At 37.2% G+C, this 23,354-nt stretch overlaps 1 protein-coding gene across 1 annotated transcript; it reads right to left on the reverse strand.

Annotated features, from left to right (window-relative positions):
• Nucleotides 1–552: 552 nt before the first annotated feature.
• On the reverse strand, nucleotides 553–22,303 carry fermt1 (FERM domain containing kindlin 1). The gene is made up of 15 exons (XM_051644331.1): nucleotides 22,234–22,303; nucleotides 19,692–19,850; nucleotides 17,920–18,153; nucleotides 17,266–17,400; nucleotides 16,823–17,012; nucleotides 9,388–9,490; nucleotides 9,120–9,227; nucleotides 7,737–7,868; nucleotides 7,297–7,346; nucleotides 5,097–5,221; nucleotides 4,907–5,013; nucleotides 4,276–4,500; nucleotides 2,598–2,722; nucleotides 2,352–2,493; nucleotides 553–1,911 (listed from the first exon to the last, which is right to left on the reverse strand). Exons 2-15 carry the CDS (start codon nucleotides 19,840–19,842, stop codon nucleotides 1,738–1,740), a joined length of 2,001 nt encoding a protein of 666 aa, XP_051500291.1. The 5' UTR covers nucleotides 19,843–19,850; nucleotides 22,234–22,303; the 3' UTR covers nucleotides 553–1,737.
• Nucleotides 22,304–23,354: the final 1,051 nt, after the last annotated feature.

Below are 23,354 nucleotides of genomic sequence, written 5' to 3' on the forward strand. Positions count from 1 at the left end.
ATGTGGAGCATGTGGAGGCTCATGCTACTCTCCGTGATCCAAGCACAACTTACCATGAGCCCTATTGAGAGCGAGAACCACTAATCGCGACCAAGAGGAGATTACCCCATGTGACTCAACCCTCCCTAGCAACCGGGCCAATTTGGTTGCTTAGGAGACCTGGCAGGAGTCACTCAGCACACCCTGGATTCGGTGACTCCAGGGGTGGTAGTCAGCATCAAGATTAATTCTGTACTTAAATTAAATTAAAGAACCTTGCACCATTTTTTTTTTTTTTTTTTTTTGGACATGCACCATAATAATTTGATACTCTCTGAAGTTCATTAATGTATTGTACAGCCACAGTACTTTTTATAAGTGTAAACAGTCTAATTTATTGCACATACAAGAGAGTTTGTCCTAGGACTAACAATAAATAGATCCTTTATGATTATTACCATAACCATATTATTGGAATTACCTTTTATGATAAATAGAAAGCAAACATGCACTATTAAGATTGCATTCATTGCTATTATTCAGAAGTTGGTGGCAATTTATTAACATAAATCAAAACTGATTTTCATCAAACTTGAATGACGCATGACAGAATTGACCTTACTTCAACAAGATTTTTTGAAACACATTTAAAAGATTCGGTGACTATATTATGACAAACATTTATAAAACAGTTATGAAGGATTCGCCAAACTGTCAGTGCTTCAGTATGAGATTCAGAGAAAAAGACAAAACATGTCAAAATGAAAGTGATTTATTTAGACTACTGCCAGATTTCCTAGTCAACATACTGAATGAAAGCAAACATTAAACAATACTGAACTTTAAAACGAATGAACACACAAACTGATAAAAATGTATGCCTTAAATGCACTGTAAGTCGCTTTTGGATAAAAGCATCTGCTAAATGCATAAAATGCAAATGAATAAAAAATAATAATAATAATTTGAAATTTGGTGCTGTGGATAATGTAAACTCGTGGACACGTTTAGCTTTCATTTGATGTTAACTTACACTCATGGACACATTTATCTAATAAACAATAAAAAAGAACTTTGTCTGTACCCTACTTAGGTAAACCTTCAAAGAAACCTACAGCAGTAAACATGCAACAGTTACACAAATTCATGTACATAAATGTGCTGTGACTTATGTACAATGTACAGATGTAAAAACAACTCATTGAGATGGCAAAGACTAGCAACCGAAAAAAAAAAAACTGACCCACTTTATATCAGGTGTCTTTAACTTCTGTGTCCTTAAGAATTTGATACTATGTACCTATTATGTACATACTTGTTACATTGTACTTACTTTTAAAGTACCTGTATTCAATCACATCTGTAATTACACCGTTAACTTTACCCCTAACCCTACCCATACCTCAAACTCATGTTAGTACATAATAATGTTTAATTTATATAGCACCTTTCCAGAGCTCAAGGACGCTTTCCAATAGTGACACAATAATACATAAACAATGAACAGTCACAAAAACACAGTTCAGATAGCACAGTCATTGAGACTGAATACATAACACATCAAGACAAAGTAGTTAAAGACACCTAATATAAAGTAGCCACAAAAAAAATAAAAATAATAATAATCTCTGTTGAGCATGCCTTTTACTTTTAAACTACTTTTGACAAAAACTCTATAAAATTATGAACACATTTTATTCTTGCTTCACTGAAACACTAAAGATCCAAGTCTCAGTTCTGATGTTTCATGATTTGGGCTCAGTCTTGTCCTCCTGTAAGTTTGTGGAAGAGTTCTTCATCTAATGTTTCATTCTGGTCTTTTGAGCGTGTTGAAAGGAAAATGTATCCTCCAATGTACTCGTGAACCACCTTGCAGTCACAGCTTTGGCAGGAGAAAGCTATCGACATGCTCTGGTCGAACTCAATGGCCACCTGAAACAGAAATGCAAAATTAAATGCTCACAGATCATATCTGATTTGTGCACCAGCCACACAGACACATACAAAGTATCTGGTCACTTAAGCCACACTTAAAAATGTATGAATGTCATTGCATTATATAACCATAAATCACAGCACAAGCACAAATTTCAAGCAAAAACACTCTACAAAAAGTGGCTATTTGGCTTCAAATTATAAAACAATAGATATATTGAGTATTTGGACACTGTCTGGGTGTCAACCATTAGTGGAGCATGTCCATAGTAAATGTGCTGAACTCCACCTGTGGTTACTCTGCTAGGACACATGTGTGGGGAACTGACTTATAATCACTTTGAAAAACCAGCTGGTTAAAAGTATTCACAAAAATGGCTCAAAAAGTCAAGTTAGTAAAAAAAAAAGAAAAGGGTTATCTTTCTGGTTTTGATTACCTGTCTAATCTCCCAGTTGACATTCCATTGTTTCATGTTGGAGTACCTCCAGGTGGTGACTGGCAGACCAGTTGACATGTCAATGCGGATCAGCCTGTTGTACGAAATTCCCAGGATGTCATCTTTCTTGCTTCCTCTGAATCTATGGCATACAAAAACTATGATTTCAGACTTCTTTTTCCAGGACTCATAACTCAATCCCTTGAGTACTCCCCCAAAAGTCAATTTGATGTTCAGCAAGGTTACCTGACAATGTAGTACTTGATGCCGAATTCTGGCAGGGACTGCCACGCTTGGATGAAACGCATTTTGGCCTCCATGAGAGAAAGCTGGGAAATATTGTGATGGGCCTCCAAGATTCGTGTGGTCAGCTGAAATGAGAAGAGTAAGGTTTGGATGTACCTACTCATTCTTTATTATTACTATTTTCTGCATTTTAAAATCATAGTGAAGTCATCAAAACTATGAAAGAACTTAAATGGAAGTGTAGGAACAATGTAAAGGCCAGAAAATGTTAAACAAATCAAAACAATCCTATATTTTAGCTTCTTCAAAATAGGGATGTGAGTGACTAATCGACTAATAGAATAATCGTTCTGCACCAGCTAGTCGACTATTAAAATCACTACTCTAATATTGCAAATGTATTTTCCTTTGTGCATTTGTCCTTTACTTTCCCTCTGGATCTCTCACCAAATCTCACAATAACAATTGAGTCCACCTGGGGGCGCTGTGGAAGCGTGTCGTCGAGGTGTTGGATCTAAGTGAGGCAATATTTCTAATATTTTGATTCTTGTTGAATTCTACTCTATTGGTATTCGGCTCTTGTTGGAGTCAAGCATACCAACGGACAAGGATTTGCTATTATGGTGGAAAGGAAATGCGAAGTGGTACGAGAAACTCGGAAGCTTATCAGACCAGTATGTGCGTTACATATCTGAACATGGGCAGAGCACATTTTATAAAAAGCTAATTTTCACCACTTGTTTTTCAGAATAACATGTAAAAACATAAAAATGTGATAGCGTGTAGACAGTAGACAATAGAAGTTTATATATGTGCGTTACCCTAATGCCGTCAGTATTGGTTTCTATGTAAGCTCTAGGTGAGTGCAAATGTTTTTCTGTTATTTTTTTTATTTTTTATTAATGCATATTGTTCATTTAATTTTTTCCCCCAAAAGAAAAGCATAGTTTGAAGTTATCTCATTTTGAAACTGTTCTTGGTAACGTTTGTGAATTAAACAAAATATCAATTTCACGTACTGCCTTTTAAACAGTATTAAAGGAGATCCCATGTATGATGGACACTTTTTGACGGCTTTTCCTTCAGACTCATCCATTTAAAAAAGTAGTTAAAAAAAATAATAATCACACATTTTCTACAAAACTAATTTCAAGCTAAAAACTGAGCATAAAACTTTAGATCTGCAGTATTTAAGATCATGAGGGACATAAATTCAGCCAAGTGCGTCCACATTTTTGACTAGTGGGGTAACACTTTACAATAAGGTTCCATTCATTAACATTAGTTAATGCATTAGGTATCATGAACTAACAATGAACAATATATTTTTTACAGCATTTATTAATCTTTGTTAATGTTAGTTAATAAAAATACATTTGTTCATCTTTAGTTTATAGTGCATTAACGAATGTTAACATAAACAGCTTTTGATTTTAAAGTATTGTTTATTGCTAGTTCATGTTAACTAATGTTGTTTACTAATGCTAACAAATGTAACCTTATTGGAAAGTGTCACCAATGTATGTCTTTTCATAGCAAGGTATGAAATAATGCCAGCACAGATCTAATAAACCAACGTTGTCAACATGGCACAAAGATAATGAATACTTCAAGCCACAGCTTGTCCACTGTGTGTGGCAGCATACACAAGGGTGGCGTTCCAAAATGGTAATTTCACCTGTTTGGTCTTGTACTTCTTTGTGTATCTTGGAGAAACGAAGCACTCGGCGTTCATCTCCATGGACTCCACGTCAGGAGCTGCCTGGCCTGGAGGAGGCGCCAGACTCTTCATCTGTAGGAAAGACTGGATGTTCTTCACTTCTGTGCGATAGGAGCTGTAGGCCATCGTCTTCCCTTTAGATGCCAAAATGCAGGCAGCTTTCCATTTAGCATACTGTGTTTCCTGTTTTGAGGTGACATTTAATTGGAAGCGGAAAAATCAAAGGCTTTGTTCACACTTTATTTTACAAATCTTTAAGTCTGACTGATCACACTGCCATTTTGTGAGGAAATGTAATCTGATCTATTTGTTCAGACAGTGTAGTCAGTGTCCAATATATCTACATTAGTTGCTACTATTATGTTGTATGCTTCTCCAAAAATATAAAATGTTGTGGTTGGTCCTGGGTTTGTAAAAATCTGATTTCGTATTTTTTATTTATTTATTTTTTGTTGCTGAAATGCTAAACTTACAGCCAAATTCTTGCGTAAAACTTTAATCAATTTAACTAGACAAAAATAATGCTTAGTTAAACAATATTGTGCTTACCACTATTGTGCTTTAAAGAGGTTCAGACACACAAACTCACATTTTCACAGCGAATATAAACCTCGTTCATCCCGTCGGCCACTGGCAGTAACAGCTTCAGGCCAAACTTCCTCTCGGTCACATTGACATCTGGGATAACCTCACATCCTGTACAATTAATGATATGCATTAACACTCTGAAGGATTAGTTTTAATGAAACTAATGATCTTCTCTCTGATTGGCTGCTCACCTCGTAGATGAAGTTGCTCAATTGGTTCCTTATTCGCAGACTCTTTGTTTTTGAAATATGAAATGGTGGTATCTCTAAAAACAAACCAGTACTCCTTATACGGCTTTAACGTCAGTCGTTTGGGCCTGTAGAGCAAAGACGTGAAAAGATATGTAAATACTGCAATGGATAATTTGTCTTATTGCAGAATTGGACACAGATAACACCGGCCTGTAACAGAAACACTGAAATCTAACCAAAAAGTGCAAAAAAGTATTACATTATTACCATGTTATTTTTTTGTACTATGTTTTGTGGGCACGTACCATGGTAATTCAATTATATATTTGAAGTGCCAAGTAAATACCATGGTATATGAATATGATAATCATTCAGTCACATAGCATTTCGGTCATTGACAAATAAGGTTGTATGAGGTAATACAAATTTGAAATATTTAAAAATCTAGTTTAAAACACGTCAAATTCGTAGACATGTAATCTTTGAGTTCATGTTGTTTTTACAAATTTATGAAAAACTTTGATAGCATTTTCTAAAAAACACATTTTTTATTTAATGTCAAAGGTATTAAAATAGTTTCCTGGGGGCCTGGGTAGCTCAGTGAGTAAAGACGCTGAATACCACCCCTGGAGTCGGAATTTCGAATCCAGGGCATGCTGAGTGACACCAGCCTGGTCTCCTAAGCAACCAAAATGGCCCGGTTGCTAGGGAGGGTAGAGTTACATGGGGTAACCTCCTTGTGGTTGCTATAATGTGGTTCTCGCTCTCGGGGGTGGGGCACATGGTGAGTTGTGCGTGGATGACGCGGTGAATAGCGTGAAGCCTCCACACGCGCTATGTCTCCGCGGTAATGTGCTCAACAAGTCACGTGATAAGAAGTGTGGACTGACTGAGATTCGTCCTCCACCACCCCGATTGAGGCGAGTCACTACGCCACCACGAGCGCATTGGGAATTGGGCATTCCAAATTGGGGAGAAAATGGGAGAAAAAAAAATTCCTTACACATTAAACACATGAGAGTGTATGCAACTTAATCATTAATTTCAAAAAAGTTTTCTCAAGTCAAGAATATCAAGAAGTTTTTTCATGGTTACACCAAATGACCCGAGCAAAATGTGCCTTTTCATAAAAAATGTCAAAACACTGATATTTAATGATATTACGAAATAATGATTTGTTTTAAAATTTCACACACACATACACACACACACACACACACACACACACACACACACACACACACACACACACACACACACACACACACAGTCTTGCGGGTCTAAAGGGGTCTCTGTTTTATGATATGTCACATGACACAAGATGACTTTGATTTGGTGTACATTTTTTTTAACATATTAATTATATTTTAAAATAAAAATGTCACTGCTTATTTTTAAAGAAATAATAATAGTAAAAGATTATTCAGCACAACTCATGGCAACTTTTCTTTTTTCAAGAATTTCAGCAATTTCAGAGACTTTGATTTTTACTTTGAACCACATAAAAAACAAATGACTTTAAGCCCCAGGAAAAAAAAGTGACTTTGAACTCAGTAATAAAAACATAGAAAAGGTGAATTCAAGTAATTGTTTTGGTTGAATTTCATTTGTAAAGTATTTTTGAATAATTTATTAGATGTGGACCAAAAAATTAGCATCACATCATTGACCCATATATCAAAATATAATCACAGTACTTTTTTAGTAAGGGTTGCCTCTGTTACAAGTTTGCAAATCCTAAAATTAGCATTTATAATAAACCATGATCGTCTGAGTGTTTTTATTTAAAGACCACCCCTTACTAAATTGGGAACAACACTACCAGTAATCTATAAGAGATTTGTTTTATTTGTAAAGGGTCTTTTTGATCCATGTATGCTCTCTGAATAATGTGCATTAAATCTATTTATTATTATTTTAATGTTTTTGTCTGTATTTTAGTAAAATCAGATTTTGATCTGGTGTGTTGGGGGGGCATGATTTTCCAAAACAGATTTTTCTGTTAATGTGCATTATTTTACTTTGTAAAATTACTTTGTTAAATTTACTTTGTTAAAATAAAACAAAAAACGTTAAATTACAAAGGGAGGAAAAAATAATAAAAATCTTTTTTGCTTTAAAATTTTTTTTTTTTTTTTTTTTTTAACTGAAAAATCATTGGTTTGATCTGTAGAGAGACATTAAACACTCTTAAACTCACCTAAACAATTTAAGTGTATCTTCCAGTTTTGGAATGTCAGTGATGTCTTCCTGAGAGAATGAAATGCAAAAGTTAATACACATGTAACTGATGTCCTCTTACATCACAAAATGGAAAGGTTTACCTACAGTATATTTACACCTCACACAGAATCATCTTGAAGATACTGTATTGATAAAGAGAAATAGTTTGCTTGGTGTAATGTCTTAAGGACTATTGTGTTTATATAAAAGAACTACATAAAAAATATATAAACTTGTATAAATCTCATCCTGACGGATTGCAGTTATAATAATCTGGAAGCTAAAAGGTAACCTTTTATCAGCAGACCCCCAAAAATGACGGATATTAATTGAATTCAAGTACCATTGTAAAGCCAACGTCTTTCTGATGAATATCAATCGAAAACTAAGTCATCATATCATAAAAATTATAGACACCAGGATCTTATCGGCATTCCGTCCTTCCAGTGTAGATTCTAAATTTGAGAGCGCAGCCTCTACTTCATCGATCTCTGGCTCATTGGAATCAGTCAGTGGCTCCGTTGTCAAGGTCAATTTACAGATGTGATACTAAAAGAGATTCAAGTATTTTACATTAGTAGCGGCAATTTAGATGCATTCCAACAAAATAGAAACAGTGACTCATTTGTTTACTTAATAATTAAGTGATTCAATGAGACTTAAATCCTAATTCAATAATTTAAACCAGGGACTCCAAGCATTCCAGTATCTCTTAAAAGAGAAGTGTGTAATTTCTGCACCACTACTGTTTTCAAACAGGTTTCCCCAAACACTCCTGCCATTAGCAGAAATAACAAAAACAGGAAGTCCAAAACCAAATCTCACATCACTGGCTGAGACGTGGATGCAATGGTTTCAAAGAGCCACAGAGTTTATATTCTTCAGAAAGTTTACTTGCTTACTTGTAGCTGTCTATACAAATTAAACTGGAATTGGATATTTTAACATAAAAATTACACACTTTACCTTTAAATTTCAAATGATTTAAAAAGATAGATTGTTAGTGGGAATTTTTATGGTGCCAATTCAGTGAATAACTAATTAAGTAGATTACAAACTTTACTACATAGTACCCTTTCAATGCCTAGTAGTTACACAACACCACTTGATGCAGGAGTCTGAAATCAATTTTAGCACCAATAATTGTGCACATTTGTTGACAAAACAAATCTGTGGGGGAAAATCCCATAATCTCAACCGCAATAATGCATAATTCTTTCCTCGTAGTTTGTGAAATCCTACTCTGTCTGCTCTCTATCTCCATGGATTGTTCCCTCTTTTTGTTCAGACACATATCCGTTCATCCATCATACCAAACAGGTTTTCTCTCATGAACGAACAGCATGCCAGCTTTATATCTCACAATGCCGATTATAGAAAAATATTACCATAAAATCACCATGTATGTCCTGATTATCTGAGCAGATATAATTTGTACAAATGCACTCAAATCAGGTTCTCATTTGGTTTATTCCATTGTGTTCATCTATGCTTTCTTCAACAGACTGCATATTTTAACTTTATCTTCTGTGCGAGGTGTGGAATGTTACGTCCTTTGTCCTCAAAGTAATTTATCTCATAGCTTCAGGCAAATAAAGAGGGCACCAAAGGATTCACAGCAATTTAAAACCATCTGAGAAACATCATGACACGAAATACTACTATACATTAAAGCATTCTTTTTTGGAGAAACCAAGTAACAGCCAATGACTGGATAATTTTTCTTGATCTTTGTAGCTCTGAAATAAACTGAAGAACAGAAATACATGGGATTAATAGAGTTGTGTATGTGTTCTATACCTGCAGGGAAGCAAACATGAGCATCTCTTCTTCAGTGCAGTCTATTTCCTCCAGCAGAATGGCCCAGCGAGCCTGTTCATACAACTGAGTAATTCTGACTGCATCATACTACGAGAAGAGAGAGACAGACACCACACACACACACACACACACACACATTGGTTTATTCACACTGCCCAATCTATAAGCATAACCAGTCAATGTTTACTGAACTTCATATGAGAATGATATTTGTAAGTTAAAAAATTAAAGTCCAAACTATTTTTACCTTCGGGTTGAGGTCAAAGAAACAGTGGTACTTAAATCGCAGCAGAAGTCTTTCATTTTCCTGAATCCCTTGTTCCATCAGTGAGCGAGAGGAGTCCAGCCACCTGCCAGACAAAGTCTCCATTATATAACCAAAGATAGACCGATATATCGCCCTGGCCAATAAACAGACCGATATATCAGCCAGGCCAAAAAAACAGGCCGATATATTGACAGGTCAATAAACAGACATATATATCGGCCAGGCCAATAAAAAGACCGATATATCAGCCAAGCCAATAAATAGTCAGATATATCGCCCTGGCCAATAAACAGACCGATATATCGGCCAGACCAATAAACAGACCGATGTATCAGTCAAGCCAATAAATAGTCAGATATATCGCCCTGGCCAATAAACAGACTGAAATATTAGCCAGGCCAAAAAAACAGGACGATATATCGACAGGTCAATAAACAGACATATATATCGGCCAGGCCAATAAACAGACCGATATATCAGCCAAGCCAATAAATAGTCAGATATATCACCCTGGCCAATAAACAGACCGATATATCGGCCAGGTCAAAAAAACAGGACGATATATCGACCAGGCAAATAAACAGACCGATATATATCGACAGGACAATAAACAGACATACACTATATTGCCAAAAGTATTCGCTCATCTGCCTTTAGACGCATATGAACTTAAGTGACATCCCATTCTTAATCCATAGGGTTTAATATGATGTTGGCCCACCCTTTGCAGCTATAACAGCTTCAACTCTTCTGGGAAGGCTTTCCACAAGGTTTAGGAGTGTGTTTATGGGAATTTTTGACCATTCTTCCAGAAGCGCATTTGTGAGGTCAGACACTGATGTTGGACGCGAAGGCCTGGCTCGCAGTCTTCGCTCTAATTCATCCCAAAGGTGCTCTATCGGGTTGAGGTCAGGACTCTGTGCAGGCCAGTCAAGTTCTTCCACACCAAACTTGCTCATCCATGTCTTTATGGACCTTGCTTTGTGCACTGGTGCGCAGTCATGTTGGAACAGGAAGGGGCCATCCCCAAACTGTTCCCACAAAGTTGGGAGCATGGAATTGTCCAAAATCTCTTGGTATGCTGAAGCATTCAGAGTTCCTTTCACTGGAACTAAGGGGCCATGCCCAGCTCCTGAAAAACAACCCCACACCATAATCCCCCCTCCACCAAACTTCACAGTTGGCACAATGCAGTCAGACAAGTACCGTTCTCCTGGCAACCGCCAAACCCAGACTCGTCCATCAGATTGCCAGATGGAGAAGCGTGATTCGTCACTCCAGAGAAAGCATCTCCACTGCTCTGAAGTCCAGTGGCGGTGTGCTTTACACCACTGCATCCGACGCTTTGCATTGCACTTGGTGATGTATGGCTTGGATGCAGCTGCTCGGCCATGGAAACCCATTCCATGAAGCTCTCTACACACTGTTCTTGAGCTAATCTGAAGGCCACATGAACTTTGGAGGTCTGTAGTGATTGACTCTGCAGAAAGTTGGCGACCTCTGCGCACTATGCGCCACAGCATCCGCTGACCCCGCTCTGTCATTTTACGTGGCCTACCACTTCGTGGCTGAGTTGCTGTCATTCCCAATCGCTTCCACTTTGTTATAATACCACTGACAGTTGACTGTGGAATATTTAGTAGCGAGGAAATTTCACGACTGGACTTGTTGCACAGGTGGCATCTTATCACAGTACCACGCTGGAATTCACTGAGCTCCTGAGAGCGGCCCATTCTTTCACAAATGTTTGTAGAAGCAGTCTGCATGCCTAGGTGCTTCATTTTATACACCTGTGGCCATGGAAGTGATTGGAACACCTGAATTCAATTATTTGGATGGGTGAGCGAATACTTTTGGCAATATAGTGTATATATCGGCCAGGCCAATAAACAGACTGAAATATCAGCCACGCCAAAGAAACAGGTTGATATATCGGCCAGGGGTGCATTTCCCAAAACTATCGTTAGCCAACTATGGTCGCAAGTTCCATCGTTACCAACATAGTTCAACGATTTGGCGTTTCCCGAAACCGTAGTTCCAATGAACATTTGCCAACTGCGTCACAAAGTTGTGTAGTTGGAACTACTGCTCTCCACCTGTGGTTAGAAGCATAGTTCCTTGTTAGTTTGTGGTGCTGACGTCACTGATTTAGCTGCGGCTGGGGTGTGTTCTATTTAGAGTTATCACCCCTATGCCCTATTCCTTTCAAATATTTCACCATCCACTTTGAGAGCTTTGAAAGTCTTGAAGTTGTGGTGCTCAAAGTTATTTTTTTGGGGGAAATTCAGTTTAAAACGTTCTTCCAGTGTCTGTCACAATTGTTCTCCCTTCGAAGTGCCCTCAGAAGGCATTATTTATGTCGTTTGGAACGCAGGATTGGCTTTGTTTCTGCATAGAATAGGTGAGTTATTTTATTATTTACAAGCGAATATATTTGTTACAACATTCCCAAAGAGAAATTTCACATATGGCAATATATGTAAAACATAATATGTATTCTAGTGATTTTCACTGATATAAAAAGTTATCTGTACTGTACATATTATATTCAACATATCTGCAGTGCTTTGAGTAAAGTGTCAGAAAAGCGCTATGTTAGTGTAAAATTTATTCATTCACATTTCAAAATATTATACTTTCATATACAGTATGTAAAACATTATTTCCCAAATCACAGTAGAATTTTATTAAGCCAATATGCCCAAATAAATGAACAATAATAGTAGAAATATATAAATGGCCATATATATGATCTCTGTATGGGATAACATGTCTGTGTAAGTGGTTTTGTGTTTATTATGTCGTGTTCACAGAAGTAGAATATAACAGAATATGGAATATTCTCAAAAGGATTTGTTATAGAAAACAAATTTACAGTATGCTTCTTGTTTGCAATTAATGTTTGCAGTGAAAAACAAAACAAAAACATAGACCAAGGTAGGCAAATACACAAAATGTTTATTAACATAAGTTATATCAGTCAGATGAAATAATAGAAAATACAGTAACCAAACTGTATTTAAAAAATAATAATAATTTGTAGTATTCTGAATTAAATGTTCTCTGACTTATGCTTCTGCCTTGATGCGAGTTCAGAGGATCATCATCATCGGCAGCATCATCTTCATCATCATCAGCACAAGCACGAACCCCCTCTTCCTCTTCCGGAAGTTGAAAATATTCCCTGACTGCAATGTTGTTGAGAATTGCAGTAACCACTACAACAGCACAGGTTTTGGAGCGGTTCAGCTTCAGGCCGCCACTGGACTTGCTGATGCAGTGAAAGCGCTGTTTCCACACTCATATAGCCCTCTCCACTATAGAGCGTGTCCTTCCATGGGCCTGATTGAATCTTTCCTCTGCATTGGTGGCTGGATGCTGCACAGGTGTCAAGAGGTATGGGTAAAGAGGACATTCACTCTCTCCCAGCAGCCAGCTGTCACCAAATTGCTGAAATGGCCCACTTAAAAGAGTCATGTGTGCTTCCACGCCATTTTGCCACAATGTCAGTGAAGACCCCCAGGTGTTCACACACTACTTGAACATTAATGCCTTTCCTGCAAATGTACAAGGGCTCATTCACCACAGGATTTACCACTGGGATAAGGGTGCCGTTGATGACGCCAATCACTCCGGGGATGTTGGCAATATTATGGAACTGTTGATTGACCAGCTGGATTTCTTGAAGAGGAAGTCAGCGTGGTTTTCATAAGCTGTAACAGCAAAGGTGTTATTGCTGTCACAGCCTTGCTGACCGAAGACTTGCTGAGCCACAGGCCATCACCAACCACCTCCATAAAAATTCCCAAGGCATAATAACACAGTGCAGCTAAGAACTGCATTGTTGGACTTAAGGCATAGTTTCTTCTTGTGGCCCTCTCAAGGATCTTGGTCCTTGGAAGCCGGAATATTCTTATGATGTTGTCATCGGATAGAGAGTCAAGCGGGGTGAACGTTGTCCTTTAGTAGGCATTTATTTACACTGCCTAAGTTCTGCGTCACCTTCTGTGCTCAAGCTGTAGAATGCTTTGTAAAGCCGCCATTGTTGAGCATTTGAAACATGCATAAATACTGTTTATATTAGGAAAGTCATTAGTACACCTGCCAACGATGTACCTGAGGGATGGATAGAAACACCTTGGTGGCTAATAATCATTCTAAATTAACTAATTAAACATGAGTGATTCATCAATGATTTGTGGCAGGGCACAGTTTAATTTGATTATCATGTTTCTCATATTGTAATTCTATTCATCTGTTAATTGGTTTTTGGTTTTAAAATTGGCTGTTTTCATGCTGTGGCTTGGGAGAAACGAGAAGTAAGCCTCTCTTGAGATTTGTCTGAGGATTTAAATAAAGGGGATATATATAATCATTATCACTATATTGAAAAAATCTTTACATAGTTAACTTTATTTACTTGACTTGTTGCAGTGTATGTGATGGTGGGTCACCATAGCAAAACAATAAAGGTTTGTATTTCATTCCATATGATCATACTTATTGTTTATATGCACTTTGTAATGCCACTTACAAAGTGCATATAAACGTAAATGTCTATTTCGTGACTTTTTTCACAATAAACGGCTTTCTGTCCATGTAAATGAGCTGTAACAATTGATATCCATTCGATCTCTGCAGAAGTTATTACTCCACCCCCTGAGTAACGTCATTAACGACAGCTCCACATTGTTGAACCAACGTGGTTTGAACGATGGATGTGTGACATAGTTACTAGGGTTTCGGGAAACAGTCATGACTAGCTAGTTAGTTTCTCTAATGATGCATCGTACTATGGTGGTTCAGCAGTGAGTTACGTCATTGTATGGGAAATGCACCCCAGACAAATAAACAGACCGATTTATCAACTAGGCCAATAATCAGACCGATATATCAGCCAGGCCAATAAACAGACAGTTATATAAGCCAAGTCAATACACAGACTGATTTATCGGCCAGGGCCTCATTTCCCTAAAGCATCGTAAGCCTAAGTAGATTGTAGAATCCATCTTACGATTCATCTTAGTTTTGCGGCCCATTTCCCAAAAGCATCATAACTTAAGTAGTACTTGAAAACACTCGTAGATTTACGAGTGCTCTGGAGTAATCATACAGTGCAAAGAACATTGTAAGGACACAGACTTACACAGACACCTGCAGGACAATCGCAAAATTACATTTCATACGATTTAAATTCCAATAGCTACACTTTATGCTGAGATTTTAATATCAGTATATGTTTTATTTATTTTTATTTTAACAGACAAGTCTAATAATAATAATAATAATAATAATAATGAAATACATAAAATAGATAGTCTAAATGGATGAACAGATTAATTAGTAAACGAATAAAGTTATTTGTGTGGACTAGTTGGTAACAACAAATTGGTGGCATGATTGATGCAAACAACTGTATAAATTAATATTAGAGAGAGGAAAAATTAATTAACTTGCTGATGTGCATGTAAATCGTCCGTATATATTTGTCCATCATCCTACATTTACATTTATTCATTTGCTTTTATCCTTTTCCTCTCTGACACCAAAGGCTCTCTCGCCAGCACTACAAGTTGTTTAGCACTGCACATGCAGCTGTCATGTACTGGACTCCTGCAGAGACTCTTATGTTTATGTTTACCTTCTTCATTGATTTACCTCCTTCTTCTGTTTGTTATCCATTAAAAGAGCTGCATTTGGTTCCTCTCTCTCGCCTCTTCCCTGCACGAACCCTGACAGAAGAACCGACCGACAAAATGGACCCAGCGGAGGCGATGGGCATTTTCTTAACTCCCGCTCCAGTCCGGTAGGAACCGGCCTCCCATGACTCGGCCTTGGGCTGTAATCTGGGGAGTTGGCATCAGGGCAACTGCCCCCAGCTTCCACGGCCACGGAGGCCTTTCCCCAGTCGCCGCCAACATCCACGGCCACGGAGGCCGTTCCCCATTCGCTGCCAGCACTCACGGCCACGGAGGTTGTTCCCCAGTTGCTGTCAGCATTCACAGCCACGGAGGCCGTTCCCCAGTCACTGCCAGTGTCCACGGAGGCCATTGCCCAGTCGCTGCTAGCACTCACGGCCACGGAGGCCAATCCCCAGTCATTGCCAGCGTCACATATTGGACTCCTGCAGAGACTCTTATTTTGAAAGTTCCTTTGTGTCCCTTCATTGTCTCTGTCTTCAGTTCCTGCCCTAACTGTATCACAGGTGTTCCTCGTCGTCTTGTTAGCCCTTGGGTGTGTATATATGCCCTCTTCTTCCTTGATCCTTTGTCGGTTCTTGTTTGAATGTGGAGTATTGTATGCCAGCATATTGCTGTTATGTTTATGTTTACCTTCGTTGATTTCTCCTCCTTTGTTATCCATGTAAAAGAGCTTCATTTGGATCCTCTCCCATGCCTCTTCCCTGCATGAACGCATTGCTGTCACTGTTATCACTTTTGGGAGTAAAGAGCAGATCTCTGCTTTATTGGTGAATGTCCCTAAAGCGCATCTTCCAAACGTCTCCTTATTTTGTGCTCCGCGGTAAAACGTTGAACCTCGTAATAATAATAATTGATTGTCATTAGCAGGATCAAACACAGGGCCTCCACTGTCTTCACTTATCCTGGAAGCTTTTATATCGAGAGGAAGTGGTGAAAACGAAATATTACAAATGCACACCTGATTATGGAAGCAGATTGTGTAAAAGAAAAAGACTGTTCTGCACAAAATTATTGTAAAAACAATATAGTTAATTAGGTTGAATATTTAAGAAAATATTTTAAAACAAACGTTAGTGAGGTAAATTACAAATGATTGTAAAGTTACGCACATATATAATGAAGTTAAAATGACGAACAGCACTATATGTTCACATTTCAGCACTGTCACATGGACAGCGACTCTCTTAAGTAGCACTTAAAGCGTGGCCTCGCACGTTCATGTCAAGTGCAGTTTTGGGAAACACACATAAATTATGAACCTTTGTAAAATTGCTTGTAGAAAACATTCTTAACCGCTAAGATCGATCGTTATTGGGAAACGCAGCCCAGGCCAATAAACAGAATGATATTTTACCATTTTGAGATTATTGCCATTGGCCAATAACCGAGCCTGCTTGGCCAATTAATTGAAGCGTTAACTCTCCCTTGTGTCAGTTCCGAAATCTACCAACGGCCTTCGGCCACATTTCTCTATAGAAACAGTATCGTATCACCACTGAAAAAACATATCCATATCTACTGTATTATTAAGAGCATGTTCTGTCTTATACATTGACTTTGTTTACTTCCATCTATGATGTTGGAATCAACTTGATTCCATGCATCACTGATTCCATGCATCACTGTTTCTGAGAACTTTGTAGACTTCACTGCCCAGTGCATTACAGTAAATTACTCTCCTATGGTAAAAGTTGTCCATGTATTCCTCTCACCCTGCATTAATGGCTGCTCTGTCCTCGAGAGTAAGAGATTTGTATAGTTTGGCCAGTTCCTCTGGTGGCAGGTTGGGCTGGCTGGCCGTCAGGGGATTCTCTCCAAACCACAGACTGGTGGCAGACGCTGGCGACCCGCTCTCCGGGTCATAGGTTGGTGTCATGGTTTTACTATACAAACCAAGGGCTCCTATAGCAAGTACAAATTTTAACTTGTAAATTATTAATCATTTAAACTTCCGTGTTCATCCAAATAAAACTGTTGCTAATTATCCAGACATAATCCAATAAATAATTCTGAATTTAAAGCAATCTACAGAATCTTCTCAAAATGTATACAAAACAGTGTGCAAAATATGTAGAAAGAAAAATATTATTATTCATAAAAATCGATTTTCACAAACAATATCATTGCCACCTCTCAATCAAATAGTTTTAAATACCTCTTGCCATTCCACTGGCTATGTCCATGTTTAATATATCATCAATAGCTGATTCTGTGCCCTTGTCTTTTTTCTTTTTCTTCTTTGGTTCATCTGTTGGTTTCAGTAGAGACAGTTCTTCAGATCTTCTAATGTCTGTGAACAGAGACAGCAATGCTCAAAAGATAAAGTCCCAAAAGATAAAATGGTAAAACAAATGAACATGTACAAAACTGAGATGTAAAACTGAAGAAACAGCAATATTCTAATACAATTTTCCAACATTTTATATTTTTGGTTCAGGGTTTTTGGTTTTGATACAGCTTAATCTAATTCTGTCTAGTTTTCGAAAGCTTAATCTAAAATCTAGTTCTATTTGGTTTTCAAAAGTTAAAAGTTTCAAAATCTAGCTTCATCTACTTTTAAAGGATACAATGTTTTTAACATATTCTACATAGTTTCTTTTGATCTTGACAACATATCACACTGTTTGTAAGAGTTGACTGGATATCTTAAGACAGATAAGACAATTTTTCAATATATTCATTGTACAATTTATTTATTACATTTTTCATATTAGGGTTTCATTTCTATGCAATAGAATGTATAATTTTATAATATAATGAAAATTATATTTTAATAACATTTTCCTTTCCAGCAGTGTTATGCTCTTACTGAGTACTTTGCAGATCTCAGCCACAGCTTTGAAGACCACAGCTGAGAAGCTAACAGAGAGTTTGATGGTCTTCATGTTGGGCAGCTGTAGGCAGAGGGGTTTGTGTTGTGGAGTGTAGCGCAGGTCAGCATCCGCCTGAACTCCATATTTATCCAGCGTCCAGTGAGTCTTCAGCAGCCAGCAGCTCTTCTGCTCCCACCAGATGGCATGATCGGACCAGTCCTGAGGAGCCTCTGACACACAACACATCATATTACATAATTATTGTATATTATAAAAACCTCTTGTATCACTTTTATCATTTCCTTAATCTTACTGAAAGAGCTTTGCATTTACAATTTATTACATATAATTATTTTTTACAGGTTGCCTGTAACAGTGCTCTATAAATCAAGTTTACAATAATAGTAATATTATATAATATTATAATATCATCTAAACTGAAGTGAGAATGGAATGACAATTTCATGGTTTTATACAGTTCAGATGGGCTGAAAATGTTTATTTTGTAATATTATAATAATACAATTATAATTATCAATATAATAATATTATTATTAGTAGTAGCAGTATTAGTAGTAGTATTGATGTTGATGTTACTATAAAATATTAATTACTAGTACAGTATATTAAAAAACTAGTAAAATATAATTAATTTCATATTTTTTTCTTTCCTGATAAAATCACTAAAATTGCTTTTAAGTGAAGTTAAACTGTAACCATACTATTACACCAGCCAAAGTCAGTTCAAACCAGCCACTGCCAGTAGTACAAACATTACGAGACACTAAGGAAATTGTGGGTGAAGTGAAGTGTATTCATTTTTCATGACATCATCACTACTCCATATAAACCTTGATGATTCCCTTTTTACTCACATTTCCTTCATCCTCCCATCTATTATCTGACTATAATCTGACTCATCACATAATCACTGTCTACATAACTTCTGGGGTGCCCCTACTTTTACACACCTACTATTACATTTATTCTGAACACTGTGCTTAACTAAATTCATGTATGACCAATGAAAGGCCTTCTAACAAACAAGCATATTAATTAGTCAGTTAACTGATGTGTCTAGAGAAAACCAAGATGTTTTGCTATTCCTAGCTTGTCTTTGGCTGGCCCAGTCACACAGTGAACTTCAGACCCTGTTGGCAAACAACACCTGAGTCAAAGAACAATAACTCAGAGCCCAAGGCTATACAAAGGTATGCAGGGCAAACATGGGTGTATCTGCGTATCTCAACCATTGTTTAGGACTCTACGCTGAGCTGCAGTACACAGAACTGCACTGGGTGAACAGATATATATATCACAATAATATAGATATTTTTGAATGCCTAACCCCACTCCTTCGTCTAAACCTTACCAATTCTCATCAAAATAAAAGATGTAACAAGCAGATAAAAGTACAGTCACAATTATTTATTCTAAAAAAGCACTATAAAAGTATTACTGCTTTTAAAGACTTCTGAAACCATCTGATAGTTTTGGTGAGGAACAGAGTGAAACTGAAGGGTTTAATCGCTGTCAGCATCAGAGTGACATTTAAAATATGGACCAAGGGTGACATTTAAAATATGGACCAAGGGTGACATTTGAGGGGTGCAAGCATCGGACCAGTGGTGACGTACTGGTGGTGCAGGCAAAAACTATAATAACGTATCGTTATGAGAGTCTGTCGAATAAAACCCAGTCCTTTTTTGTAATGGTTTCTTTGTGTTTTCAATATGCTTTTAAACAGGGAATGTTTAAAATTACTCACTGATCTTCTCCACGAGTTTGAGCATGAGTCCTCCGACATGTAGATCGCCCTTCACCCGTAATTTAAACCTCATACCCTCATCTCCCTCCCGTTGGTCCACCTGGATAGAGAGCTCCCAGGAGTTGTGTCCGTATTCTGCGGCAGTGACCATGATTCTGCCTGCAATCACAAACACAAACTGAGAACCTCAACACTGTATCTGCATAATACAGTCTTATTTAAGAGTCTGACAGAGTGATGTGTCTATCAAACAATCAATCCTTTGTGGTAAATTGTTTATTCAGGTCTGATTAGTATTTTATGCATGCATGAAAATACAGATTCATTCTGAAGAGGCATCCATAACAATACATCATAAATGCATTTCTTCATTTGTGGAACAGACAGGAATGGATTTAAATAAATGTTTAAAATAATATTTTTTTTTAAATGCACTGAATCTTATACGATGAAACAAATAGAAAAATAGATTTTGTGGTGAAGTTTAGCTGAAAAGAATAAGTACTTTCTACATCGAATGAGTTGGTTTAAGCATGAACTTAAAAATATTAAGTAAATTCTACATTTTTACTCAATTCAAACAAGTAGAAACTAATGCTCTAACTTATAAGTAAATATTCTTTATGATTGTTTGTTATCTTTACAGTGTGTCATTAATTCTCAATCCTAAAGTGAAAACCCTTCTAATATTTATTCACCTATTTAAATACATTTTACTAGTACATAAAATAAGTACATTTTAAAGTTATTTTAAGTACTATCAGATTTGTAAGTAAAAGTTACTGTATAAACAGAACATTTTAAGTTAGATTTTTTCACTTTATTCAATATTATGTCATGAAGTTGTCATGAGTAGATTTTACTTAAATGTATACCTTAAAAATGTACTAATAAAAACTGGGTGCAAACACTTACGAAATAAATTTTAAATAAATCTTACTAGTCATTTTTTTTTTTCAGTGTATGCAAGAATAAGCTATTTAAAGATTTACTCGATACATTATCGAATGGTTAGAACATAATTTGTGACCAAGAGGTAATTCAAGTAACACAATTTGGTCACACTGACAAAAAAGCTTGGCACCACCAGCAATTTTTGTTACGACCAGTCTTCAAATGAATAGTACAGATTTGTCCATTTTTATATGGCTTAGGTTTTAGATGCTGTCAATACAATGATACTGGATGTTTCATGTACACTTCACATATGCATACGAATGAGAACACCCTGGAATCATTGTTCACTTTCACTGTACGGAAAAGAGCAGCTCGGACATTCTGCAAAAATCTCCTTTTGTGTCCGTATAGTGTATATGGTCTCTAATGATAACATGTTCTGAGAGCATACTCAACACAGGGAGTGACAGAGAAACAGAGCTTCAGGGTGGAGGAGGGACGTGATTAAAGAAAAAGAGAGACATCAGCTTAAAATTCCTGACAAGCAGAGACAAGACCAAAGGCAGTAAAGACCAGCAGAAACAACAGAATGATTCATACAAACTCATTCTGTTGTCTGTTGGCTTGTACATCAATAAACAACAAAGCCCGGGTCTTAAACATAAAATCAGCACGGTACAGTTCCACAGTGTAAACTAGGCAAAACTAGACTTTTAGGCTTTTGTGTTTGACCTAATAAGATAAGAAAGTAAAAGAGTGACAAGTTTTGCAACATTTTAATCCAATGGATTTTCATCAGACACACGTTGCTAAATAAATGGGAATATCGTAACAGTGTGCAAATAGATTTCTTTGATTTATTGTAACATGCTTTGACCGAGCACCTTTTAATGGCAGGATGTATGTATTTGTACAGATGTACAGTCTCTTACTTAAAAAGCATGGGCGTGTAACCTTTTGCATGATACTTTTGCCTTTGAATTCTCTATATAAGTATTTAAAAATCAGGTTGGCCCACATACTAAAGAGTTTGGGGATGGGAGATAGGATTTGGCTGCAGATTAGAAATAACAGGCACTCTCTGAACAAACAAGTCAAACTGATTTTGCAGGCCCAGGGCAAACCTGCTAGGTGGGCAGGTTAACATGTCTGCAGGGCATAGAAAAAGGAGTTTACACCTCTCAGTTGTAAGAAACGGATACTCTATACTGAATTTAGATCTACTCAAGTAGCAAATCATCAGATGAAGTCAACAGTTTGTCATTGTTTTGCATTGTATGCAGAGTGTAAGCAAAACCCAGAAATTATTGTTATGGATGTTAAAGCTAACATGCAGAATGATGCAACAAATATGAATTATAGCTATAAACATTTAACTGTATTAGTATTTTACACGTACCTTAGAAAAGCATGACTCGCATATCAAGTAGAAAATATTCTGTTATACTTTACAATAAAACAACACCTGGATGTCTTACTTTTTCCCAAAGTATGACATGTAGGCCTACTGAACAGGGTAAATGCAATATTGACCATTAAGGATCTAAATGAAAAGGCAACGCTTGAAAATGAACTGTCAAACCATTTTTAACGTCTAATCAAAGAAATAACTGTTAAAAATAATGTTTAATCATTTTTCACTCACCTAAGGTGTGTTCCCAAAGTTTTTGCTTCGTAAAGTGAAACGGATCCTCCGTCCAGGTGTGCGGGCTGGAAGAAACCCCGCCCAGTTTTAAAAAATTACGAATCCTACTATAATAAAAGCTTCTCTCATGAATATTAATAGTGTCATGCAGCAGTTCTGAAATAGGTATAGCTGCAGGCCGGAGACCTCCAAAAGGGGGCGTGGTTACTCCGAAAGGAGGTTGTGCCAGCTTCACAAGGGGCGTCACTACCACTCACGGTTAAGGTTAGCGAAAGCGTTAGGTTTGGGGCTCCCTTGCACCCTTTTTGGAGCAATGTCTGCAGCTAAACCCTTCTCGCAGTTCTCGCTGACCTTCCAATCGCTAAGGCTTAAGTCGTGAATATTAATAAGGTATAGATGACGTTGCGTTGTTACGTTCCAATGGAGGGCTTGGCTCATTAATATTAAGATCAGAGCCTTCGCCATAGTTGTTGTCGTAAAATCGCGCCCAATCAGGACAGTCAGGGAGGCCCCGTAACGGAAGTGAGTAACTATAACAGAACACTTTTACCTGGTTGTAATTGTAATTGTTGCTCAAGTCATAATGACCACATAATGACTAACTTTTCTGTAGTGAGTGTACGATTTTTTCCAGTTCCAACCAACATTGACAATGATTGTTGATAACGTGCCACCCTGAGGCATAAAGGAGATACATAGTTTAGAGATATCCTGACCTCAAAAAGTATTTGGACCTTTAGACCACACTTAGGGGTTTTCAATCTTTCAGGACATGCAATATGAGCTGAGCCCCCACCTCAAACCAAAATGAACCAAAAAGAAATGTATGCTAATACCTCCTTGGCTAACACCTTTGATAAACCATTTGACGACAAACATTTAAATAATAGGCTATAACTAAGGTTATGTTCGCTATATACATGGCGATTCATAAAATATAGCTTAAAAACATTGGCAGTGTTTCATTCGTGAACGAAAATGTGTTTTTGAACAAATCTTTAAAGTGAACCAATCGCTCACGTTCACTTTCATTGTTTCGGTCATGATCGACATTTGTTTAATAATGAATCGCTTGAATCGATGACTCAGTGACTCACTCATTACCAGTGTAATTACTGTAA

The sequence above is a fragment of the Myxocyprinus asiaticus genome, chromosome 19 (assembly GCF_019703515.2).
Source record: "Myxocyprinus asiaticus isolate MX2 ecotype Aquarium Trade chromosome 19, UBuf_Myxa_2, whole genome shotgun sequence".
In the NCBI taxonomy this organism is placed as follows: domain Eukaryota; kingdom Metazoa; phylum Chordata; class Actinopteri; order Cypriniformes; family Catostomidae; genus Myxocyprinus; species Myxocyprinus asiaticus.